The sequence below is a fragment of the Ictalurus punctatus genome, chromosome 6, assembly GCF_001660625.3.
Source record: "Ictalurus punctatus breed USDA103 chromosome 6, Coco_2.0, whole genome shotgun sequence".
Classification (NCBI taxonomy): domain Eukaryota; kingdom Metazoa; phylum Chordata; class Actinopteri; order Siluriformes; family Ictaluridae; genus Ictalurus; species Ictalurus punctatus.
In genome coordinates this window covers 13,749,979-13,777,725 of record NC_030421.2, presented here as the reverse complement: position 1 = coordinate 13,777,725, position 27,747 = coordinate 13,749,979, and the positions used below count along the sequence as shown (strand labels likewise).

Below are 27,747 nucleotides of genomic sequence, written 5' to 3'. Positions count from 1 at the left end.
TGCTCGAATCCTTTAAGAAGTGATAAAGAGTGATGGATTTATTTTTGGTATAAAATAAAAGGATGAACTGGATCTCCCCTTGCCTCCGTTTTGCTACATACCAAATGAATGTTAGTAAAATGGTAGCCTTAAACATATGGACATGGTCAGCTGATACGCGATAATGCAGGTGCAGGAGGTATTTAGCAATAAGAAAAATCAAAGCAGAAAGCGCATGAGAAATGCTCTGACTTATACAGGAGCCGAGAAGCTCGGAGGAGAACACAGGACGTGTAAATGCGCGTTAGTTAATGAGCAGATGAAGGAGAAGCAGGTGTCGGCCCTCCGTGGAGGAGGCACGCTGGGAACTCGCTGACGATGACACAAGCGCCGCAGGAAAACATGGGAAAAGATGGAAAACATTGTTTTGTCAACCACAGCAGGCTGAGCAACGTCAGGCTGAGCGACAAGTCCGTCTAAACGACTTGACCACCGCCAGGGACTAAATCTCCTCCAGTAGATTATACTCCTGGATTAACATTGATGCGTGTTTCATTGCTCCGTGAAGGTGAAGCTTAACGGTGGTTGTTAGCCACGCGCCGATCATCTCTAACCCGATCTATTCACGATGACCTCGTTATCGCCGACACTCTGAACACTCGTTGGCGGGCAGAACCCTGTTTTCACTCGGCGCTCTTGGAACTCATCTGAAGCCCGCTAAGTTCACAAGCTTCTCAGAAATCACAAAGCGTCGAATCAACGTTTACAGAGCGGAGAAACCGGTTTATAAATAACATGATGGGGGTTTTCAGGACAGCGTATATCTGATCTGGAGAGAGAAACGTGTGGGCTTAGACAACTTTATGCAAATTCTTACCAATTTGCATTCGAAATTGCATTTGGCTAGATTGGGGCGGAGCAAGTGCGTGTATGTTATCTTTAGGCCTGCAAAAAAAAAACGTGCATAGATAGAAGATACTTCTCGTGAATTAAGCAGGGAATAATGCTGTGTTCACGCCATGTCTCGGAGCTGTTCACGTCTTCGGACTTTAGACGGATATCCACCTCTGTGCTAGCTACACGAAACTGTATCGTATGTCTTTCATTTATTTTTCAGATGAATCTTGCATTATTAAGGCATTAATAATAGTCAATAATACGAATTATTACACAGAAATGTTACGAGATAACGATGTCACTACATTTTACTGCCGAAGCCGCCGCCGTTTCGAATGTCTCCGACGACATCGCAGGCGGTACAAGTCAGAGCGCTCCGAAAGTTTACAAGTCGTAACGACGAGTTCTATGAGGACACGAGCGTGTTTTACACGACGGGAATTACTACATGGTGTGAACGCAGATTAATTCACGACAGACAGAACTGCTTGTACTCATCATGTCGTGCGTCGCCCAAACAACACGGCCAATCAGGTTCGAGAACTCAAGCGCGACGTGGTACGATCGACAGGTAAGCGATTCATCAGTGTGAACGTGGTGTTTAAAGGCTGCAACATATAGTATATCTAGTTACTTGTTACTGATTTGCTCCTCTTGAGATAATCTCATGATTACTCTCTTTAATAATAATCAGTTTATAAGGATTTTATTAAGGAATTTCTTCTTTAAAAAAAAAAAAAAAAAAACACAAGAAATTCGTCTCAATCACAAATCATGTGTTTTCTATCCGAGAAATGTCGTCGCATCCCCCCCCCCCTTATGATCTGAAATCTTCGTTCGAAAACAGTTTTTTTGTGTGTGTGTGTATTACTGCTGACAGTCCGTGATTGACAGTTGACAATATTAAAAAAAATAAATCTCTTCCGTCATGCTTTTGCACTCAGCTCAACAATCTGGCGTTTGTCCTTATTTAGCTTAACTAAAGCAGTAGTATTTCTATATAGCTTTGTGCGCACTATAATTTAGCTCTTCATTTAAAAGATATCTAGCATCAGCACAGCGTAATTGAGCACTGGGTGCATTTCGTGGCTCTGATAACGATCCTGCAGCTGGAAGCTCATGAGCACAATCAATAGTTGAGGATTAATATCTCAATTGGAAGGGTGTAATGAATAAAAATCTTCTTTTTTTTTAATTATCCCATTAGATGTGCATCGTATTGTTGGGTAACAGATATGCGCTAATCCCAATTTCTTGCGTTTTCAACACGGCATTGATGTTTGAAGCTCCGAGTATCGACCGGTACCTGATACCGATCTGATATGGACATCCTCGCAGCAGTTCTCTGCAGGATCCAGGAAAAGGATCAGTAACAATTCGGTTCCTAACGCTGGAGTTACTGAAGAAAAAAAAAAACGAAGGAAAACATTGGACTGATGTTAAACTGCTGCTGTACTGAAACTTGATGGCACACGGCAAGAAGGATCTTGCCCGGACTCTTCATCGCTCTCCATCCATCATCACAACAGATGCTCTCTGATCTATTAAGTGCACTTTGTTGTTCTAGGCCTCGGTGACAGATACGTTTTATTCAGGCAAAGTGCCCTAGCTCTTCAGAGTTAGGCCGTAGCAGACATGCCTCGCTTTGCATTTCAAGCTTTAGGAGGAAGCGCAGGAAGTGATGTCAGCCCGATAAACAGCAGGCATGGCACGAGCGCCCGCCACATCCGCAGGATTTTATTACTGGTTTGAAATAAGGCAAAGCTAGTGGTTCGGTGGAGAGAGAGTGGGATTTACCCGTTCGATAATGGCTGACGTTTTGTTGCATAAATACCTCGGGTCCATCTTGCGCAGTTCAGTTCAGAGATCAACAGGCAACTCTGAATACGGAAGAAACGGTTTTAAGCTGAATACGAACGCTGGAAGCCGGCTTACGGAGCCGTGAGGTGGATCATGCACTGGGTGAACCATCATCATCCTCATCCGCACAGGTTGTTTTTCTTCAGAAGCTCCTTTGAAACTGCATTATAGCGTCACCGGTTGGACAGAACGGCACCGGTGTTGCGTCCAAATTGTACAGTTTCACTGAACAGAACAAATGGTTTTGCCGTGAGGCCGCATGCAATTCGAGAAAGCCGGCCTTCGAAATTCTCTGTGGAGGAAAATCCCTGTTCCAGGAATTTCTGACTCTTTTTTTGGTAAGCGAGACGTAAAGTGACACCGCAGAGCCAGTGAGGAGATATCTTGTCACCGATCTCAAAAGGCTGCAGCGCTCTCTGGACGTGTTGTTTTTTTTTTTTTTTTTTGCTGTGCAAGGATTTGTTTCTCATTTCAGCGGAGGCCAGAGATAGAATAAATTGCATATTAAGGCCACACATGGAGAAGTGAAGGTCAGGACTTGAAGACGAAATGGTTCATTTAACAAAAAAGTGTCAAGTCAGATTTCAAGATCTGGAATGAAAGAAGTTAAACAAGATTTTTTTTCTCTTCCCCCTCTGCATATTTGCATAACTTGCAGAGGAAGAGATGGAGGCATCTCACACAGGTTGTTGTGTACAAAGTAATATAGCGGTTCTTTGATCAAATGTTTCTGTTTCGACACTTTTTTAAGCAAATCAGTTACCATATTTTTTTCCACACGTCAGGACCTGTGCCTTCAGAGAATTCTTTGTTTATGTCACACCTTTCCCCGCCGTGTTTTTTTTATCCGCTCACCTTTTTTAAACTCGGTTACCCCGCTGACAGAGTGTTTCACGGTTCCTCATTAAAAATAGCATCCGAGGAGTGCTCGTGTTTGTACGGCCAGCAGCAGAATATGGGCCAAAGATTTATTGAGTCACATTGAGGAGAGTTTAGAGGGTGAACTGGCTATTCCCACTACTTCTGCTCCCTAGAATGCATCCCGCCCTCGTTAACTCCTGCAAGCAGATGCTCTCCAGAGGGAACGCCAGAAAACACGGCGGAATGAAAAGAAAGAAAGAAAGAGAAGACAGTGAGGGAGAGAAGTTTTTTGTTTGTAGCTGCTATAATGGAAGTGATAACGGTTTTAACATCATGGATGTTAAAAATGTAACTGTGACTGAACATGGATGTAAAGTATAGCAGCAATTCGCTGTGGTATAAGAGGAGTAAAGTAATCAGGAAATAAACTGATGAGGATGTTTCGGGTATCAGAGGAAGATGAGACGGAGGTTTTCTGACAAATATAATGAGTCTTTGTTGGTCACTTTACTTGGTCTTCGCATTCCCCAGCATGTTAGGAAGCTGGGGTCAGAGCACAGGGTCAGCCATGATACAGCGCCCCTGAAGCAGAGAGAGTTAAGGGCCTTGCTCAAGGGCCCAACAGTGGCAGCTTGGTAGCACCAGGCTTGACCCCCCGACCTTCCGATCAGCAACACTGAGCCTGGCGGTGCTGGGGCCTGAACCCCCGACCTTTCGATCAGTAACCCAGAGCCTGGCAGTACTGGGGCCTGAACCCCGACCTTTCGATCAGTAACTCAGAGCCTGGCAGTGCTGGGGCCTGAACCCCCGACCTTTCGATCAGTAACCCAGAGCTTGGCAGTACTGGGGCCTGAACCCCCGACCTTCCGATCAGTAACCCAGAGCCTGGCAGTACTGGGGCCTGATCCCCCGACATTCTGATCAGTAACCCAAAGCCTGGCAGTACTGGGGCCTGAACCCCCGACCTTCCGATCAGTAACCCAGAGCCTGGCAGTACTGGGGCCTGAACCCCCGACCTTCCGATCAGTAACCCAGAGCCTGGCAGTACTGGGGCCTGAACCCCCGACCTTCCGATCAGTAACCCAGAGCCTGGCAGTGCTGGGGCCTGAACCCCAGACATTCTGACCAGTAACCCAAAGCCTGGCAGTGCTGGGGCCTGAACCCCCGACCTTCCGATCAGTAACCCAGAGCCTGGCAGTACTGGGGCCTGAACCCCCGACCTTCCGATCAGTAACCCAGAGCCTGGCAGTGCTGGGGCCTGAACCCCCGACATTCTGATCAGTAACCCAAAGCCTGGCAGTGCTGGGGCCTGAACCCCCGACCTTCTGATCAGTAACCCAGAGCCTGGCAGTACTGGGGCCTGAACCCCCGACCTTCTGATCAGTAACCCAGAGCCTGGCAGTACTGTGGCCTGAACCCCCGACCTTTTGATTAGTAACCCAGGGACTCGCAGTGCTGGGGCCTGAACCCCCGACCTTCTGATCAGTAACCCAAAGCCTGGCAGTGCTGGGGCCTGAACCCCGACCTTCCGATCAGTAACCCAGAGCCTGGCAGTACTGGGGCCTGAACCTCCGACCTTCCGATCAGTAACCCAGAGCCTGGCAGTGCTGGGGCCTGAACCCCCGACATTCTGATCAGTAACCCAAAGCCTGGCAGTACTGGGGCCTGAACCCCCGACCTTCTGATCAGTAACCCAGAGCCTGGCAGTACTGGGGCCTGAACCCCCGACCTTCTGATCAGTAACCCAGAGCCTGGCAGTACTGGGACCTGAACCCCCGACCTTTCGATTAGTAACCCAGGGACTCGCAGTGCTGGGGCCTGAACCCCCGACCTTTCGATTAGTAACCCAGGGACTCGCAGTGCTGGGGCCTGAACCCCTGACCTTTCAATCAGTGACCCAGAGCCTTAACCTTCAAGCCACCACTGCCCCTAATATGTACTTTATAGCTACAGTACTTTAAAGTTAGAGAAACGCCACTGTTTGTCAAATAACTGTTAGTTATTGTATATGTTTTTGTCTAAATCACAAATTCAAGTGACCGTTACGTTGACAGCCCTAATGTTCATAACTTATTTTCACAATGGATGAAAGTACTAACTGCAATGGACTGGTTCCCCATTCGTTCACGATGTTCCAGGGACAAACTCCAGATCCACCCTGATCCTAACCAGGAGAAAGTGGTTATTGAGAATAAACGAATTCAAACGATATAGTTTCAAAGTGGTTATACTGAAATAATGTAAATATAGGGTGTTGGTACGCCGTATGGCCGAAAGATTGTGGACACCTGACCATCATGCCCATGTGTGTTCCTTGGAAGCACACAACTGTATAGAATGTCTTTGTATGCTGTACGTAGAGCTCCATGAAGACATGGTTTGCCCACATGGGAGTGGAAGAACTCGAATGTCCTACACTGAGCCCTGACCTCAACCCCACTGAACACGTGACCTCACTAATGCTCTTGTAGCCGAACGAACACAAATCCCCACAGCCACACTCCAAAATCCAGTGGAAAGCCTTCCCAGAAGAGTTGAGCTTATTATTATAACAGAAAAGTGGAGATTAAATCTGGACCAGGATGTTTGAGCATGTAGTATATCAATAGTCAAAATGCATCGGGATCAAATCACCGATTCCCTCCTCTATGGCTTCAGTTGAATTGAGCACTGGAGAAGCTCATTCATTTTCAGATCCATTTCTTGAAACTAATTCTACCACGTTCTCCGTAATCCTGATTAGGGCGACTTGTTGTCGTCTCTGGAACTGATCCTCTCTGTTTATCCCCACCAGGGGGCTATTAGCTAATTAATTCCCCCAAATCATTTATTCCTAATGAGTCATTCTCAGCAGTCAGATTCAAACGAATCACTGAATATCGGTTAGTTTTTTGTGTACAATAACAGACAAAAGCACACTTATTATTTTTTTTCTTCAAAATATTGTGGCAAGTGAACTGTTACTATAAATTATGACAGTAAAATAAATCATTATTTATTTTTTTAAATTAAAAACAGTAATAATGCTAATTACATTCCCACTCCCACCATGCCCCGCCCACGTGTTGTTGTTTTTTTTTCTCCATTTGCCTTTTTGTCCCCCTTATCTAAAAACAAATAAATATATAAAACACTTCTTTTATAAGATTTTTCGGTCTTAACATAGATTATAAAATACAAATCCAAGACGTCCAATCTCGGACCGTGCCATCTCGCCACTCACTCAGGGAGCCGTGATCGCTCATGATCGGTAGATACACTCGGACCGAACAAAGAGGAAAAAAGTACACGACTCAAGCATTTTCATTTCATTGTATTTTCAACATTAAACCAGTTTTACACTCATTTTAGAACCGCTTACTTCTAGGTTTGATTGCCGCCGAATGCTTCATAAACATTTCAGTTCAGTGCAATTTTATTGGTATAGCACGTTTAACAATGGACATTGTCTCAAAGTAGTTTTACAGAAACTTATAAACACAGGATACAGATTTTAAGAGCGTGAATTTATCCCTAATAAGCAAGAAAGTGGCGACGCTTACATAAACGTTTATATAATATAGCCTACATGTTTTCCTTTCTCATCGTGAGGAATTTATACATAAACGGAGTATTTTAGTAAGTAAACTGCTGTCACTTTTCTTCTTTGTAAGTAAAATGCAAACCATTTGTTCATTTTTTCAGATTACTGTTTAAAAAGCACGCTTTTTCTAGTTCTCGATCCGTTTTCCTTCCCAAAACGATCAAGGATTAGCGCAGATTATGTGCCGGTCGTCGCCGATTACATGGTCCCATCGCCCGGTTCTACATGACAACATGCTCCGTCCATGTCAAGTACTGACTCAGGTCATAAAACAGTCCCTACAGGATATCACCGAGTTGTGTTTTTTATTATTATTATTATTATTGTGGCCAAAAATGCTCAAAGTCTTTTGCAGTGATGTTTGTTGGTAAATTGGACTTTCAGCTGTACTCGCTCACGGAGGGCTTCGGCCGAACGCGCGTCGCGATGACGTCACGTCTGCGGCGTTTTTGACGGATCGCAAGCGCTTCTGGGTACTGCAGCGTTTGCTTGATTTTGCGTTCATTTCCACGTTCGCGAAATCCTGGAGGGACCGATAAAAATACACATTTTTTCATCATAGTACTGTGATCATGAGAAAGCCTTTCGTGACAGATCAGCATTCTGATTGTACTGTTGCGACAGAGCAGATGAGTAAAGATATCCTCGAATATATCATCTCCCTTTCTATATTTAGCTTACTCTTTTCTTTTCTTTTTTTCCCCCCTCAGCCAGCAGTCAGAGGCCCCAGCTGTAGTCGTTTGTACTGTCGTACAGCACGGCTGGTGCGCCATTCGCCACACAACACCATCGCACATTTACATTCCAAGAGCAGTCTAACCTTTGTCAAGTCCTGATAAATACAAATAAAAAAAAGTTCTTAATATTTCTGAGCGAGCAATCTTGCCAATAAAAATATATAGTTGCGTTCTCAGTGGAAGCAATGAGTGGGGGAAAAACAAAAAACACAGGAATGTGTTCCAGAGCTGCTACACGGAGGTCTTATTACACGTTTCCTGTAATGCCCTTGCAATTTCACGATCGCTATCAAAAGTTGGCCGTTTTGACCTATACCGTCTTGCTAAGACGGCGCCAGCCGTCTCTCCTCTCAGCCTGCACAACCAGTTCTCGAATACCTGGCCCCGAGCTCCAACTGCTCCTTAACGTCGCCCCGGGTCCCCTTAGCCCCGAGGACACAACCATTGGCAGCGAGTTTTGTAACGCAAATTCCAGCAAGCGTTTAAAGACGTAAATGTGACTCAACAACCGCTTATTAAATTTAATAAACGTCTTTTCACACCTTGCTTGTTTAAACATTTAAGTGTTTTTCTGTTCTATGCAGGCCGGCCCTAAAATCCAGAAGAAGAAGAAAAAAAAATATTCGGGATTAGTTGTAGAATGGAATGCTTGAGTTCAGAACAATCAGAGCTTTCATGTGCGGATGCCCGAGAGATCAGGACTGATTAACGACTGTTGATGATGGCTTCTCATTTGTGTAGTAAACATGCGCATTGACCAAGGACGCATCAGATGATATACAATACACACACACACACACACACACTGAGCTTGTTCCCCGTTGTGGTGTGGCGCCGGAAGATAGAGCGAGACCTCAAAGATAACCTCAGAGTACACATGGTTTGCTTTTGGTCACAGAAGCTAAATAGTGTTTATTGTTCGTTTTAATAGTGATTTTTTTGTTTGCTTGTTTGTTTGTTTTGCTTAACCATAAGAAAAAGATTTAAAATATCAACTGTATTCCATTTTTCTGCCATATTTAAACGATTACTGCAGTAGATCTAAACTGTAGCTCGGTGGTGATTGATGCTGCAGATCTTCCACAGGTGATTAGTGATGCATTAAAAGTACAAAAGCAAGCTTTACTGCGTGTGTGTGTGTGTTTAGAACAGCAGATTATAAGTGAACTACACTACAGTGCAGCTTATACGGAGCGTCTCAAGAGGTCCCGGTCTATTTATTTATTCATTCGGTTCGTTTTTTCTGAAAAGCCGACCGTGTGACGTTTCTTTTCATCAGCCTGAGACTCACGCGGCCGGTCGGGGCCGAGCGTCTGCAACTCGTTTTCCGAACAGTGGCATCACGCTGTGTCACATGTCGATTAAAAAAAAATGTCCTTCTTCCCTTCGTCTGTGCAGGCGCCATCCTGGGACGCTCGGAGACACGCGAGTGCGTGCACTACAACTACGGTCCGAGCTCGGAGCAGCAGGGCAACCGCTCCGGCATCGAGTCCTGCGTAGGAGACAAGGACAAGCGGCTGCACTGCTTCGCCACGTGGCGTAACGTGTCCGGGAACATAGCAGTGGTGAAGCAGGGCTGCTGGCTGGATGACGTCAATTGCTACGACAGGTACGCTTAGTTTTACACACGACCTAATCACGGTAACCGCAACATCTCAGGTTCCGAACAAGCTGGGTACGCTTTTTATTTTTTTTAAAGACGGTCTAAACTAAAGGCTCACCTGCTGTTCTAGGAAAACCATGCACACCGAAGAAGAAGGGCAGTTTACGCTTTTTAACCATTTGTAGTTACATTTAAGACAAGTTAGTTTGTATTACAAAACACAAACTCGTCAACATCTCTTTTTTCCCTCTCTCGAGAAGTAAATAAATAAATAAGACAAAGCAGCTGTTATAGAAAATTAGTTCTAACCTTCATATTTGAGAATTACAGTCATTTTTTTTTTTTGTTAAAATTTTGTCTCTAGCAGCATCCAGAGCAGTGTAAATGAATCCTGGTAGTGCTGTCGCAATATTATATTATATATAATATATTATATGGTATTTATTGCTTTAAAAAAAAAAAAAAAATATATATATATATATATATAAATATATATATATATATATATATATATATATATATATATATATACATACATATGAATGAGTTTTGAGTGGATGATGTACTGGGCTGTACAGTTGTCATAGCTTGAAATTCATGCAGTCCTTCCTTTAATATATAAATAAATGAAGAACTCCAGCCCCGGAGTTGAGACAGGTAGTCTCTAACCGTCACGTGTCCTGTGCACGTATTTTCGTCGTGTGCCAAACCTGGTGCAAAAGTTTCATCATCCGGTGTAACCTCTCGAAGAAGTTTTGCCCCTGAAGTTGGAAACGCCGAGGCTCCCTGGTCACAATTAGCGGAAGAATCATTCTCACAATAAAGTAAAAGTCACGATCATTACAGACTCTTTTACAGACACGGTCCTTTGTGGCGGTGCACGTTCAGCAGGGACAGCGTTAAATCCCCCATTCATTAGCCACACGGGCCGCTACTAAAGATAGCACACATTCCACGCTGAATATTGATACGAAGGCATCCCGGCTTTGAGTAAACATGTTTTCTTGTCGAGGTTCGATGTGAACCCATTCGCCTTTCTGTCACGGAGAGGGGAGAGGAGGAGGTAAAAATCCACTTGTCCTTATCTGTCCATCAGTACAAAGGCGGCAAAAAGCCAAAGCAGAAAGCACTTGCCTGTAGTCTCAGTGCTTGCCCTAGCACGCTGATGAACCTGTTTACCTCACGCTCGTTGAAACTGGAAGGGACTTAAAAAAAACGAAGGGAAAAAAAGGGCAAAAATCAGCTCATGGCACGTGCATGATGAGAAGTGAACAGCTTCAGCTCCCTCTCTCTCTCTCTCTCTCTCTCTCTCTCTCTCTCTCTCTCTCTCTTTCTGGCTCCCTACTTATCTGAACAAAAGGCGTCTGGAATGCGATCCACTCTCCTTATGTTTGCAGCCGTGTGCACGATTTCCTCTAGTGGGTTTTTTTTTGTTTAGTTAATCTGCGTTTATCTGTTCCGAGTTAAGCGGCGTGTGCCGATCTTATGTGGTCTGGCAGCTTCTGAGCGTTCCTTTGACAAAAGTGATCCGTCCTCGCTTGGCGTTATTTTATTGTGGGAAAAGTAAATAAAACAAAACAAAACACGGAAAGGGTGCATCGAGTGTGTGCTTGGACTTGAGCACCAAACACAGTAATGATTGTTCAGAATTACATAATAATAATAATAATAATAATAATAATAAAAAGGCGGTTTAGTGCCGTTAAAAAAAAAAAACAACAAAAAAAACAGGACGAGACACGTCAGTTAATGAATTCTTTCAGAAATAACCACTTATCATCATTACAGCACTGGTTTTCTCTTCTCGTCTCTCAGCACGGAGTGCGTGGAGAGGAAAGAGGACCCCGAAGTGTTTTTCTGCTGCTGCGAAGGCAACATGTGCAACGAGAAGTTTTTCTACAACCCGGACACTCCGCCCATACAGAGTAAGACTCCGATCACCGACCGAAGCAGTGGCGTTTTTAAAGGTACTGAAACTTCTCCAGTCCCCCAATTTCCCACTCTGGAGTCTTGGTCCAATCCTGCATGCTGAAGCATACTTCTGTTCGTCTGTTTCCCCTCCCCGTGTCTGTCACTGAGCATCACTAACAACCTTGAGTCCAAGGGAACGAGGTGAACTTTAACGCTTACGTTCTGTTCAGGTCAAAAAGTAGAACCGTCCTACACTCGAGCATGAAGCTTGGCTTTAATTCTCTAAAGATGTTTATATTATTAAGATCACGTTTGGGGAATTTTGACCTGAAAGGAAACCATGTGATACTGAACTTGAGTTTCTGTTCTTTATAAACGTATACACGCGTACACCTGAGCATCACAGCCGTACGTGCTTGTCGAACGTCCGCTTTAGTCTGATTTATTCCCCCTGTGTTTGCTGTTATAATAAGCTAAACTCTTCTGGGAGGATTTTCCACTAGATTTTGGAGCGTGTTCAAACAGCTACAAGAGCGTCAGTGAGGTCAATAGCTGACGTCGGGGTGCAGTCCAGTCGGTGTTCCGGTTCATCCCAAAGGTGTTCAGTGGGGTTGAGGTCAGGGATCCATGCAGGAGTTCTTCCACTCCATCTTTGGCAAACCATGTCTTCATGGAGTCCGCTTTGTGCACAGGGGTATTATCATGCTGGAACAGGTTTGGGCCTCTTAGTCCCAGTGAAGGGAAATTGTAATAATACAGCAAACAGAGACATCGTATACAATTGTGTGCTTCCAGCTTTGTGGCAACAGTTTGAGGAAGAACCACATACGAGTGTGATGGTCAGGTGTTCACATACTTTTGGCAATATAGCGCGTATATATGTGTACAGAGTGAAAAACGCAGCGTGCTATTTACTGCTTTACTTCCTTAATTCAGAATATATAGGCTAGTTCACTTTTTTATTTCCGGCTTGACCATCACTCGTGCATTCCAGTAGCGGTTCTGAAATGAGCGTCCGTCATCGGTGCTGTATCTGTAGATCATTATTTCCCCCTTAACCAACCGCAGCGCATTTCCTGTCACTAATCACAAGTTTTAAACGACTAAGTTGTGACTCCTGTTCTGAAAGAACTGACATTTTGTAGTTCAGCGTAAGCTTCGATCAATGGAAAATGGACTTGATGAAAAATTATTACCTAATCCTGCTTCCATTTAGTGTGTTCTCATGATCGACTCATACCGGGTTTTTTTCTTTTCTTTTTTTTCTCCAAATCACATCATAAGATTGAAAGTTTGAAAAAATATATAATAACCTATGGACGTGTTTTATTATTTATCAGAACTTCAGAGCTCCAGCAGTAAATGAGGCATATCAGTAGCTAAAATGGCATCAGATAATAAATGGTTGTCTTTTTGCTCTGCTTTGAATCATTTAGCAAACCTTTCACCTATGACAGCATTTCTCAAACTGCTCCCTCCTTTTTGTATTTATTTATTTATTTATTTATTTATTTATTTTACCTTAGTGTTTCCCTGTTCCAGAAATGTCAAATCAGTCAACCTTAATGGTGAGTCATGGCACTAAAGAGCCAGCTAGCTTTTTTCTGTCGACTCCTTGGAAGAAAACAAAAGGGTTGTTATGAGAGTTAGCAGTTCGCACGCTACAGCATGTTATTAATTTTTTTTCCATTAAAAATTTAATGATAGTGTTTGACAAAAGAATTTAAATATATTAAAGTGCACCTATTATGGTTTTTCAGATATTACCTTTCATGTAGTGTGTTATAGAGCTGTTTGTGAATGTAAAAACGTCTGCAAAGTTTCAAAAATCAAAGCGCACGACAAACGGAGTTATTGACTCCCGAAAGAAGGAAACGAGTCGTTAGTGATTCCAGACTTACTTCCTGTACTAACCTACGTAGGTTTGTAATAAAAGCCCCGCCTCTGGTCTTCATCGGCTGCTCGCTGACAGCGGTAGACCAATCACAACAGACTGGGACGTCTGACCAATCAGAGCAGAGTATGCTGTCTGAAAGGAGGAGTTTAGAGTGAATCCTTTAGAACGGATCATTGATCGAGTCGTTTGTGACACTGGGGGGACAAAGTTAATGCTGCAGTTTACATTATGAGCACATTAAAGTGTTTTTGACCTTGGATGCATGTAAATCTATTGTATGAGACCTTTAAAACGAAATTAGGCACATTTCAAAACCATAACAGGTGCACTTTAAAAATTCAAACGGAATTAGATGTTCACGGGGGCCTGGAGTAACTCCATTATTTCCTACCTGAATCGGCCATGTCAGTGTTTTACAGACCAAATTACTCTGGAAACCTCTGTGATATCGGGGAACGTTATCTGACCACTGCTGCTACATGCTGTATTTAGGTGCCTAGCACATATCCTGTAACTATATTAAACACTTCCTGAATCAGGAAATGAACATCACAGCGTTTATACATGAAATGAATGAAAAGCTGCACCGCTGTCAGGTCTTTAATCACCTAACATTAGATATAAGTGTAAACGAACTAATAATGTTCTCTATATTCAAACTGTATGACCGTGTATGAGGCTAACATCCGGGTTCATAGGAGAAACAGTCGTGTCCCATGTAAATCTCAGACGAGACGTGCGAGACTTGTTATTCCAAGCGTCAGCGGAGAATACGATCCCCTCCAGATACCGTTTACAATCCCGTAGTCTTTCTCAGAAAGGTTATAAGGGGTCCGACTTTGTTGATATTTTTGGCTCACACTTGGAGAGTTACGTTTTAGAAAGGTTTCCATGTACTGAGCGCTGCAGCTCTTTTATTACCCCACAATCACCATTGTGCCCACACTTTTCTTTACTCATGCAAATTTTGGGCAGAAACTGGTCCTACCAGTATGGCACAACCTCCGTCAGTTGGGTTTCAGATATCATCTTCATTTCTAGATTTTATCAGCTGTGCTTTCATTTTGTTAAAAAAACAGAACAAAACAAAACAGGAAAGGGTCACACATTGCTTCTTGTGTAAACTGATACGACGGGCCGTGTCGTTATCCGTCTGCATCAGTATGAGCTCATAATGTATCGGTGTAGAGAGGACCTCTTCGTTTCACGTCAGTCATGCATGAAAATAAACAATAAGTGAATACGTTAATCTGTAACTCTGTTGAAATGGGACTGTCGGCGGTCATTTATGACAAGTCATTGAAAACCCTGTATTCCCCCTCGTTCTGGCGTTCCACGTAAACGTTAACCGAAGCTCCTGACCCGTATCTGCACAAATTTACACACCACGCGGCTGCCACACGATCGGCTGATTTGATGAATAAGCAGGCGTACAGGTTTTCCTAGTTAATAACGGATGGGGGTGTGTATATTAATATTATTAATGTTTTCGTTATGTTAAATCTTGCACGGCGGATTGTTCATGCGCTAGAACACGTGAAAACAAGTCTTGACTATCATCATGCACTGCAGCGTTTCTCAACCCGGGGACCCCTAGTGGTCCGTGGTGTAATTGCTCTCTCTCTCTCTCTCTCTCTCTCTCTCTCTCTCTATATATATATATATATATATATATATATATATATATATATATATATATATATGTATATATATTGTTAAATGTATCAAAATATATTCAAATGATATTATATATATATATATATATTGTTAAATGTATCAAAATATATTCAAATGATATGTTTTAAAATTAACCAATTTGGTCATTCACGTGCATTCACAAATATCCACGATCGTTCATCGATGGATTATTTAAAATTTATTTACAAATGAAATGATAATTTACAAAAAACCTATGAGTGGTAGACAAGTTCAACTGTCGCATTGATGGATAAAATAAACAAAAGATAATTAAATGTCACACCAGCGGTAAAATGTAAAAAATAAAAATAAATAAATCCGTGTTTCGGATGAGACGTTAAACCGAGGTCCTGACTCTCTGTGGTCATTAAAAATCCCAGGACACTTATCGTAAAAGAGTAGGGGTATAACCACGGTGTCCTGGTGAAATTCGCACATTGGCCCTTATCTATCATGGCCCACCAATAATTGCCATCCCTGAATTGGCTACATCCCTGTCCTCTCCACTAATAGCTGGTATGTGGTATGTGGAGGTTCTGGCACAATGTGGCTGCCTTCACATCATCCAAGTGGATACTACACACTAGTGATGGTTGAGGAGACCCCCCCCTTCCCCCGAATACTATATAAAGCGCTTTGAGTGTCTAGGAAAGCCCTATATAAATGTAACTATAACTAACTAAAAAATGTAATCTTGAAATGTTTTGATTCAATTTTAAATGTGCAATGTTCATATTATTTAGGTTAAATATTAAAGTAACATATATAGAAATGACTTAAATATATAGCCTATAATTGTTGTGGCGTGAGGGGGCTCCTGGTGGATTGTTCGAAATATGCTACGGGGTCCGGAGCTCACAAAAGGTTGAGAACCACTGCGCTAGAAAACATGAAAACGAGTCTTGACCATCATCATGTACTTTATATGAAGAGAAAAGCAATTATTCGAAATAAGTCATCAATCTTCTGTTAATTTTTGTGACCAAAGGATGAATAAATAAACGACTTTATTAAAATCCTTCGCCGTGTACAGTACCTGAAAATCTCCAGGCATTTAGCAAATCGCTAGGCATTCCTAACATAGCTGGGATTCAATATTTTAATCAGTCTACCTTTGTAAGTAGAAGAATGTGGAGGTTAAACACTTTATGATTTAAAAAATAAAGAGAGAGAGAGAGAGAGAGAGAATTTTCTGGCCTTCTGGAAATGATCTGTCATTTTTACGTACAGGAAATGACGAGCATTGAGATTGAGAAACGTTTCCTCTGTCCAAGCATGGTGGCGATGGGAACATTTTCTTCTCCTCTCCGTCTTACAAAACAGTACACATTTCACGTATTATTTGACATGCGGTTATTTACATTCGGATGCTGGCTGGCTTTTGGTATCCTCTCGCAGCAGCAGCAGCAGCAACAGCAGCGCTAGCTTACGCAACCACAGGCCTATTTTCAGCATCAGCTCACTCGATACAGAATGCCCCAGATATTAAAAAGCAGCAGCTCGCTGGGATGCGGCGAATTCCATTAAGCACACTTCACCTTTAGGACAAGAGGAACGTGTTTAGCGTGCCTGCGGTCAGAGCGAGGCAATCCCAGTGCTCTGACAAGATTGACAAACAGGGTTATTTAAAAAATGTATTGTATTTTATTTTTTAGGCAGGGGCATTTATTTATTTAAGTAGGATGTGCTTAAATCTCCTGTATAAGACGTGTTTTACAGTCAGCTATAGCAGAGAAGCAGCAGGAGGGAAACTGTATGGCGATTACCCTGGCTCGAACTCATGTCCGACATGGCAAGCTGAAGTGTAGCATGTGGCAAAAGCACCCTGCTTTTACTAAACAGACTGCCTGGTTTCACACACACACACACGCACACACAGACAGAGAGGAAGCTTTCATGGTTTGTCCAATTAAGATGAAAAGCACTTTTATGTACACAAAATTTCTATAGAAATGCATGTAGAAGCACGTGATTGGCACGGATCCTGAAAGACCAAAACGAGCAGCGTCTCGAGATCTCGACGGCGTTTCTGTAATCACAGAGGCAGCTCGAGCCAGCGACAAACCTGCAGAAATCAAACTCCACGAACAAGAAGACGCCCAGACGCGCAGATATTTCTCTTTAACAAGTTTCGTTTGATTTTGTTTCAAACACTTGAGCACAGTGGGGGTAGAACTGCTTTCGCTATTGTACTAATTAGCGAGTTAGCAGCTCGTGCTCCCGCTCCCCTCTGTGTGCGTGAGAGAGAGAGAGAGAGAGAGAGAGAGAGAAATCAGTGTGATGCTCAGCTACCAGTGCTTCCTGTCTGCTTCATTATTCCACATTTATGCAGTGTCTGTTTATGCTTCCAGAGAATTAGCGCCACTGTGTACCCTGGCATGTACATTTGTACCTAAAAGTTATGAACATGGGTTTTTGACGTTTTCTCTCATTTGCCTCTCTCTCTGTTCTCCAGCTACGTCTAACCCGTTTACCCAGAAGCCACCGCTGTTCAGCACCCTCCTGTACTCGCTGGTGCCGATCATGGGCATCGCTGCCATCGCCCTCCTCAGCTTTTGGATGTATCGGCATCACAAGCTGGCGTATCCGCCCGTCCTGGTGCCCACGCAGGTAGGCCCGAACGTTTCTTCTGAACATTTCGCAGGTTCGAGATCAAAAAGCACAAACGCACGTCTCAACCCGCGTCTAATCTCGCCTAGTGTCAAAGAGAGAGTGCGTTTGGGAGAATTACCCCCTCCCCCTTACGATGCAACTGACATCATTTCATCGATCACAAGAGAAATGTGGAAGATTTGACGTTTATTGAATGCACAAAAGGTGTTTTTCTCGTAACGGACGGCCGTGCTGATGTTCAGTACAACCAATCTTCAGGACTGCGAGTGTGATTGTAGCTTTTATACAACAGTGCTTTCTATAAACAAGAAAGGAACATACAGTAGATCAACATTTCAGACACAATACGGCCAAACATTTCGTTTCTTTTTGCTCCACTAATGGAAGCAGATCCCGAAGAAGCCACACTCAACTTTACAGCATGTCGACTGGCTGGCTAGCTAGCTCGCTCACGTCGATATGTTCATCGCCTTAAAAGGTGTTTCCTCCGAAATCAGCTTCCCTTCTTACCTTCAGTTCTTCCTCGTCAGAAGTTTATCGTTTGCCATGCCCGCTGATGATGTCACCGACTCTACCGTAGTAACCGTGTCGAACTAGGACGTGGAACACAGACGAGCTGCGATCCAAATCGTCAAACGTCCCAGCGCGGTTATGATAAATAGCCAGCGCACCTGGGACGCTGCTCGTCCAATCAAATTAGCAGACTGGACCTGGACGTTCGATAAATATTACACCTAAACAGGTATTCGTTTTATTTATTAATGTTACCCAATCGAGTCTCATACGACCTTCTGTTCCTCACTTATTAGGGATGGGTACCGAACCCCACTATTAAACTGGCCCCGGTGCTAAATTATGAAAGACCATAGTATCGATAATCTCTGACGCTACCGATTCTTTCTTTTAGTTACCTGAGAAATTAAGAAAATATATTTCCTATTTATTATCGCAAAATAAACGTTATCTTGCACATTTTATCTCACCAACTATTTCTAATCTGCGTGAATATTAAGAGATTCGTCTGCATTTTCGTTATTCGCAATCCAGAAGTGAGATCTCTCGTGCACGGAGGCTGTCCATCGCACGCACAGCGAGCACGCACACACAACCACTTAACACACAGAGTGACGACGGTGGAGAGAACCAAACGTTCAGAAGTGTGCTTACACTTCACTAGAGCCGATGGAGACAACGCTCGTTGCCACAAGTGCAACAAGATTTTCGCTTGTAAGGGCGGAAACACAAGCAGTCTGTCAAAGCATCTTTCCAAAGTGCATTATCACGTGCAGACGGAGAAACGCAAAGTTTTCCACTGCCTAGCTAGCTCGTCTCTGCTTGCCCCGTCTCCGTCAGGTATGTATTCCAGCAGCCTTCCCAAATAACAATGACATATATATAATCACCGCATAATCGACGTCTCTCGCGGCATCGAAACAACGTTCATCTCCGACATCGATCCAACTTCTTCTCGCTCGTTAAAGTCACGTTGACTTTACAATAAATGTAAAATCGCACCAACCGGTTTGCTTATACTTTATGTTGAAATGATGTCGATTTCATTCGGGTGAAAGGACAGTACACATTCAACATATTTTCTACTTGTTTTGAAAATCCCACATAAAGAAATAAATCAGTATGTAAACATTTAGGCTTTTAAATGCACATCACTTTCGGTTACTTTACAAATTGGCCTACAAATATACATTTTTAGAGTATTTTTTTTTTCCTGCAGTATCCTTTATAAATCTTAGACGCTAAAAAATGCCCTCACACTGGTGCATTTACAAATAGATAAAAAAAAATGAAGCAATGTTAATTCTGTTCTCAATGTGTTTCTTTAGAGAAGAATACCGTTAAAGTACCGGATCGGTAAGCAGTATCGGTAAGAGTACTGTAGTAATACAGTTTAAACCTTAACGATACCCATCCCTACTACTTATGCACTCTAGATAGGGTATAAGAAGTGATTTGCCTTATGCACTCTACATACTACAGTACACCCCATGTGGAAACACAGAATGTTTCAGAAAAACGTAACGCAGTAAAAGTACACCTCTGTCTTCGCTTATGTCCTTTACTTTTAACATTAAAAATAATCTCCACCAAATCAAAACTACTCTTACAAGTACAATTTATCAAAAGATCCCTCCTCATGCATATTTTGGCTCCTACCAAAATACTCTAACGGTGTCCCCTAAACACCCCGAGCTGTCGTCCGAGCTGAAGCGATTTTCGGCGAATTTGTCCGTTCGTCCAGACACCATTTTGTTATCTCAGCATCTAGAAACAACAATAAAATAATACGACTCGTCATGCAGACCTGAGAAAGGAAGGACACAAAAGTCTGTATCCCCTAGATCGGCAAGAACAAGAAATGTTTCCTAAGAACATTATCTTTTACCTTGGAAACCGTTTAAGTGATATACTAGTTCCTCCTTTTTGTTTTTGCTACTCAGAGATGAGCACATTTCCTTTCCATTCAGTTAACAAGTCTGTTGATATAATAACGGTTGTGGTACTAAGAAGAACCTGATAAGAATCTTTCTATGCTTTGAAGAACTTCTGGCAACCAGCCATCGCTTTTCAGTGGAATTTCCCCTTTCAGTATGAATAATAATAATAATAATAATAATAATAATAATTTTTGTAAAAAAATCTTTTGGTTCCTCAAAAAGTTCCAATATGTTTTTTCTTTGCGATCAGTTGTTATAAGTCTGAACTTGCTCTCTGAGTGCTGGAAGGGGCTGCGATTGCAACGTCTTCTTTTTTTTAAAAAAAGCTGAAACACTTCAAACATTTCAATATAGCTTCAAGCTAGTCACAGAAGGTGTGAGAGGTTTTGTGTTATTACTTGCAAACAGGAGCCAGATCTCATTTTCCAGAGCACCGACAGGACTTGTGACAGAAGCATTCTCTGGCTCTGCTGATATCTATGATATCTATGAACAGAAACACTCGATGCCCAATAAGTAGGTCAGGTTTTTAAAAAGGTGTCGAACAGCGAGCTGGTCTGATCGATGGCCCGAGAGCTTCCGTTCGCTCGCGTTTTCAAAGCTTTCCGAAGACACCTCTCGTCTTCTCTTCTCGTCTGGCCGTGTCTCAAAAGATCCGTCTCGATTTCTTTCCTCGCGGTGCATCCCAAAAGGGCTCTTTCGTCTTCATTTGTAGACCTGTCCCGCCTTGGATCTGAACATGTACTGTTGCGCAGGGTATCAAAATCTTTCACTCCTGTGTCTCACCAGGCTGCATTTGTGTACTGTACGAAACTAATCAATCTCAGTCAGTTCCAAGAAATAACACCTGGATGGATCAGAGCCTATATATATATTTATATATATATATATATATAAACAGAATATCCTTTCCTGTGGGACACAATTTAAGGTATGTTCACACATACAGCAACAAAGCGACCGGAGAATGTTCATTTTCAACGAGAGCTGGCGACTTCCGGCGACACGAGCGACGGCGACCATCGGCGACTAGATGTGGGCGTGTCCAACAATCCGACAAAGTTGAGAAAAGAATAACGTTATGCAAATTTTGGAACAACTTGGTGCAACGACTACCGATGGGAGTGAAGACAGTAGAGCGCACGTGAATTGTTTCATGGACCCATACAGTCCGGCGCTAGGTCTGCGTTTTCATCGCAGATAGACAGCTGCAACAGCAAAGAGCACACGCTGCATATATATGTATATATATGTATATATGTGTATGCATATATATATATATATATATATATATATATATATATATATATATATACTGTACATGGGCGAATTTTATATACAAATGCTCTCCTTCCAGAATGTTTCATTTTAGCGGCAAGAAAACTTGATTCGTTGTCAAAAGTCGAATGCTAGTTGCGCCACCCGCTGATAATGTTACTATGGCAACCAGCAGTAGAAACACCTACTGGCGACATCACAGTACAGCGACTTGCAGCGCTAAAATCGGTGGGGCTAGGGCGGAGGGTTTGGACGACAAAACAGCGACAAGAACAAAGCAGTACAGTGACAAACTCGCTTATATTAAACCAAATCTTCCGCCGTTGTCTCGTCAGTCAGCTCACCTCACTCTCGTCCAGTCATAAATGAAATCTGACTCCCGCTGATGCGTGCTGCGACTCATGCTGGATTGAGCGGACGTGTTCGGTTTTCAATTGTAGCGTCCGTTCTGTAACCAAAGTAAAGGATTTTTATGACTATAAAAGAGCAAAGCGACAGTGGGGGGCAGTGCCGTGGTGGGGAAGTGATGTAATCGGTGTGCGGCCCGTGTAACACCGGGGAACAGCTTCTATCGCAGCAAGCCTCGCGTGAACGTTCATTTAGCCTCAAGATTAATTCATATGTCAAAATTCACCATTAAAATAGTGGATAGAGTGTGTTAATCAGCTCCAAGCACACTATATCAGCATACCTCGAGTCACTGGTTTATTATCCGCTGTGTGTTGTAGCCAAAGATAAGCATTTCGTCGTTTATCAAGAGGTCCAGCATTCCACATACCAAAAGGAAAATGGATGTAAATAGAGGGAAGGTTGAGGGTGTGGTTCATAATTTAACTGGTTTACAGGTTTATCAGAGAATGGAGCTAATCGTTTTAAAATTTCTGACAAACAAGAGCAGCCATTTTTATTGATCCTTGAGCTGTTATGCAGTCTTTCTTGATGAACAATTTTATTAAACCAAGTTACTTTAAATTCCTACTATGATGCTCCTCTGCCTAGTTCATTCCGTTTCAAGCAAAGAAGCGATATACACGTATATATTTCCTGTTTGTAACCAAACCATGCTTTCCATGGGCTCAGAAACAGTCTATAATGTATCAAGAAGTTCTTTCAACTCTCCAATGAAATACGGAAGATACTGATAATACATTTGCGGTATGACTCAATTAGAGTAAGTGCGTCATTTTTCGTTTTAATTACCAGATTTCATACTTCCAGTTTCTCTCTCGTTAAGCCTTTCACACTCTTTGTCTCACTCATTCCTTCGCTCTTAATTAAGAGTGACAGCCGTTCCTTATTCGACACCTCCGCTCTCTGAACTAGTCTTTTTTAAATGCAACCTGTACCCTAAAGGGCGTCATTACCTGAGAGTAGCGCTAACATCTGTGGCTACAAAGTTAGGTGTCTAACGATTTTACCTCTGTAATTCTTCAGTAAGGTCATGAGAATTTTTCTCTGCCCTAACATATATCCAACATGCCTCCTACAATTCCTCACATTCCTACAGTTCTTTCACCATCTTCACCACACTTTTCTTGTCATTCAAAAACGTACGATTTTTACACGCCTACAAACAAGGAAACCTTTCAATTCTGTCATCCTGTATTGCCAGGCTCAAGCCGACCCACTGTTGTCATGTTCGATGGAAAAGAAGAAAAAAAATACGGTGAAAACCAGTATCTGCCTGCCCTTTGTGAAATTGGTGCTTTGTGTTATTTATGCCCTGGAGGTACCGATATCTTCTTATTGAGGAGACTCAGAATACCAACGTCTATTTTAGTCCTTTTTTACTTACTTAAGAACCGCTTTGTGTCCAGTTTCTATTTCTCTGGAGTACAAAAAAAAATAGAACACCCCTTAGTCATTCATCACAAATTGAATTTTATAGATATGACCTAGATATGACGGATATTACGTCTGAAGCCATTTGGACTCCTGAAAGATTTAGGGACATACTATAACACTCAGGATATATTGTATATAAATAATGTATTCCACTCGAGTTCATTGATATTCTGCCACTCCGTCTTTTTACAGTGTTATGTCTCCGCCAGGCTCGAGTCAGTGTGATAGTATTATTGTGATATTTTCACACAAGTCTGGGTGTGTGTGTGAAAAAACAGGGAAAGTAGGTGTTATTTCAAATACAGAGTGCCCCAAAAGTCTCCATACGTAGGGGACTATGTACACCAGCACTGGTTGTGCAGCAAGCGCATCGGTTGCGCCTTCGTCAGTGGATGTTCGTGGACGTCCACTTCTCGGTCGGTCCACAGCACTTCTAGTCTTTTTGAATTTGTTAATAAGTTTGGCAACAGTGTCGTGTGTGTGATGTGCTCGCCATGTTTCCTGTTAAAGTCCATCACACCGTACGACAGCTTCCAGATCCAGCCATGAGAATGATTTCAATACATTCTTCTTTTGTCAAGGCATTCTTAAAGACTATCTGGAAATATATATATATATATATATATATATATATATATATATATATATATATATATATATATATATATATATATAATTTTTGACCTCTGTTCCATGCAATATTTTTTCAGTTGCAGGATGTTTGAGGGTTTTTTTTTTGCACGTACTGCCCGTTTCAAATCCCCCCACAACATTTCAATGGGATTCAGATCCGAGCTTTGACTAGACCATTCCATAACCCTCAATGTCTTCTTTTTAAGCCATTCCTTGGTGGATTTGCCCGTGTGATTAGGATCATTATCCTGTTGAAAGGTCCACTTTCAGTTCAACTTTCAGACTGGTGGCTTCACATTATCTTGAAGCACTCTTTGATAGGATGCAGAATTCATGGTTGAATCAATGTCTGCAAGCTGTCCAGTCCCTGAGGCAGTGAAGCAACCCCAAACCATAACTTTTCCACCACCGTGCTTCACAGTTGGTATGAGGTGCTTCTTCGGAAAAGCTGTCTTTGGTCTGCACTAAACATGTCTGCTGTTACTGTAGTCAAACAACTGTATCTTTGATTCGTCTGTCCAGAGCACATTATTCCAAAAGGTCTGGTTTTTGCCTATATGCTCATCGGCAAACTGTTGTCTTGCAAAGGCTTTTTCCTGGCACGTCTCCCATGCAGGTCAAATTTTACAATCTCTTTCTGATTGTAGAAGCATGCACTCTTACACCAACAGCTGCAAGACTTACTAGCAGATCCTGTGATGAAATTTTGGGGTACTTTGAGACTTCTTTTTGCATCAGACGTTCTGCTCTTGGACTGAATTTGCTGGGACGTACAGTCCTGGACAAATTGGCAGTCGTTTGAAATCTGTGCCATTTGGAGATTATTTTTTCCTTACAGTGGACTGATGTATTTCAATAATTTGGAGATCTTTTTCAATCCCTTGCCAGACTCATAGGCATCCAAAAAAAACAATTCTGAAGACTTTAGTAAACCCGTTCGATCTTGGCATGATGATACCACACACCTCAGTAACAAAGGGAAACACCAGACACTAGACATGAGAGGGGTATAAATAAGACAGGCTCCACCTGCACTCCCTAAGCAGCTTCTCATCACTGGCACCCGATCTTGAACATCGGATTTCTAATTTTAGGAATTTGAAGGTGTGATAAATGTAGGGGTGTACTTACTTTTTCCATGTGACACATATGTGTGTGTGTGTGTGTGTGTGTGTGTGTGTGTGTGTGTATGTGTGTTGTATCATGGCTGACCCTGTGCTCTGACCCCAACTTCCTAACAAGCTGGTATATGCAAAGAAAAGAATTTTACTGTGCTGTAATGTATCCGTGACAAAATAAAGGCTGCTTTATTACGAAACGAAACAGGCCCTCGTACTGACCTCAGCTGTAGTATGACTGAGTCGGAGACTCATCGTATCCCCCACGTTCACCTGAAACAGTGTTTAACTCTGACCAGCTGACAGCGCAGTTAAACAGGCCAAGTTGGATTTACATTTGACCCAGATTCTCTCCATCCCATCTGTCTCCATCTCACACTCACTCACAAACTAACACCTTCCTTTCTGCTTCCTTCCTCTCCCTCGACTAGCACGCCTTTCATATCATGATAGAGGTAAGATAAGTCTAATTTACTCATCTTTCTGAAGAGAGTGTCTTGGTTCCTGCTTATTTTCCTACCATTTTATTTTGAACATCACCACTTGTGAATTTTTTTTATTTTTTATTTTTTTTTGGTTGTTGTTTTCTTTCTTTCTTTTTTCGAGTCACATTCCAGAATAAGGTGGAAAACCTGATTTTGTTTTTGAGTTGATCCCTGCACACTTAAGAGTCTGTTACGCTTTAGCGCACTGAGATTCCTTTGGGTTTTTGTTTGTTTTTACCCAATGCACGGATAAGTAGGAAATCCCTTGTATTTCGTTGGATTCAAGCAGAAGATTAATTAAGGTGCATGTAAACCAGCGATGCCTTGCTATTGTATGCACGCCTCCAAGCATGCAAAGAACAAGCATACAAGGATGAAAGTTGGAAATATATGGCAATTTGACTTGCGCTTAATATTCAGACCTAGTTCGAACAGTGTTTTGGTGTATTGTGCCAACATCTTCACAGTTTTAACAGATGCTTTCAGTTCTTTGTAGTACAGGAAGACATTCATTAAAAACGTCCACATTTATGCTAAAGACAACACTTTTTAAGGAAACACATACAACCTTGAAAAATGCCTTTCAAACCAAACTGAGATTGTTATGAGTAACTATACGGCAGCGCTTTTGAATTCTCAAATCCGATTGGACAGAAGGTGTTGATGAATTTTCTATTAGAACAGCTCTGAGAGTAGTGCTGACTGCAAGACAAATCACAGGTTTATATTAAAGTGCACCTATTATGGTTTTTCAGACATTACCTTTCATGTAGTGTGTTATAGAGCTGTTTGTGAATGTAAAAATGTCTGCAAAGTTTAAAAAATCAAAGCGCACGACAAACGGAGTTCTTGACTCCCAAAAGAAGGAATCGATTCTGAACAGCTGAAACGAGTCGTTAGTGATTCCAGACTTTACTTCCTGTACTAACCTACGTAGGTTTGTAACAAAAAGCCCCACCTCTGGTCTTCATCGGCTGCTCGCTGACAGCGGTAGACCAATCACAACAGACTGGGACATCTGACCAATCAGAGCAGAGTATGCTCTCTGAAAGGAGGGGTTTAGAATGAATCCTTTAGAACAGATCATTGAACGAGTCGTTTGACACCGAGGGGAAAAAAGTTAATGCTGTAATTTAAATGATGAGCACAAAAAGTGTTTTTTTATTTGGATGTATGTAAATCTATTATATAACAAAATTAGGCATGATTCAAAACCATAATAGGTGTGCTTTAATGAGCATGTTCTGTAGTTGATTCTGTAATAACAGCTCATTCACAGGGACTTGTCTATCAGATGCTTCATGTAATCTATAGCCCTATTTGGAAAGGATTCAATTTACATGGGGTCCTGGGGTAATTTTCTGTTTTACAGGTGATTTTATTTCCGTCCAGATCGGACACGTCTGCGTTTTCCTCCGTCCTATTTTGAGAAAGTAACAGGCCGAATCACGTACTGTTTTTCACCTCAATGGTCATCTGATCATTTTAGTCCTATCAGGATGCACACGTCCAGGATTTTCAACGCAGATGTTTGTCTGCTGCTACTCGTCGTATTTAGTCTTGCAGCACAGGTATCAGTGACCCTTCCCCGGATATTAAACACTTCATGAATCGCGACATGAAAAATGGACGCTTTAGAAGTGGCACGCAACCATATACCTGGTCCGGAAGGTAAAACCTCGACTACACATGCTACCTGGGAAAGCATTAGGAGGAGAAAGAAGATAAATTGATAAGGACGCCATGTTGTGAATGAAAAGCGATCGTATGGCCACGTGACGCAAACATAACCCACTAGAAACTCGGGCCTCCCGTAGTAATTTTATTGCTGTACGGATGTGATGAGTTTTATCTTTGAGTAAAAACTGTATTACAAACCGATAAACTGATCCAACCCAAATAGTGTAATAGTAAGCAGATTTTTTTTTTTTTTTTTTGTCTCGAAGATTAGATTATTGCTAATTTCTTTGGAGACCGCTGCGAATATGGGCGGCAACCGGATATGCAGCGACACCGCAATCCAGGCCACTTCTCTTTTAATGTTGATTCTACATGCTTTTAAAGCTGTGTTGTATAAAGCAGCATAATCGCTATAATCGTTCTGAAGAGGTCACGCCGTGACTTGTCGACCTTCTATCGGTCACACGTCTTCACGTGATGCGAATTCGCAGGTCAGAGTCCGGCAACCTTTGAAATACAAAACGTCTTGACGTGAAGCTTGTGTTTCTAGTCTCTAGCGTTCATGTTCGTATGAATGCAAGTCAGTGGAAATCTCGTATGCTGAAAGTCTAATGGG

General features: G+C 42.3%; 1 protein-coding gene across 2 annotated transcripts in view; it reads left to right on the top strand.

Moving 5' to 3' along the window:
* Positions 1–27,747, top strand: part of acvr2aa (activin A receptor type 2Aa) — a 55,740-nt gene that overhangs the window by 12,168 nt on the left and 15,825 nt on the right. Inside the window, exons 2-4 of one of the 2 annotated variants that reach the window (XM_017470193.3) lie at positions 9,316–9,526; positions 11,336–11,445; positions 17,482–17,636. In XM_017470193.3, coding sequence (XP_017325682.1) covers positions 9,316–9,526; positions 11,336–11,445; positions 17,482–17,636 — 476 coding nt within the window. Of the gene's footprint in view, positions 1–9,315; positions 9,527–11,335; positions 11,488–17,481; positions 17,637–27,747 lie in introns of both variants that reach the window. The other variant, XM_017470192.3, reaches the window with a different exon arrangement.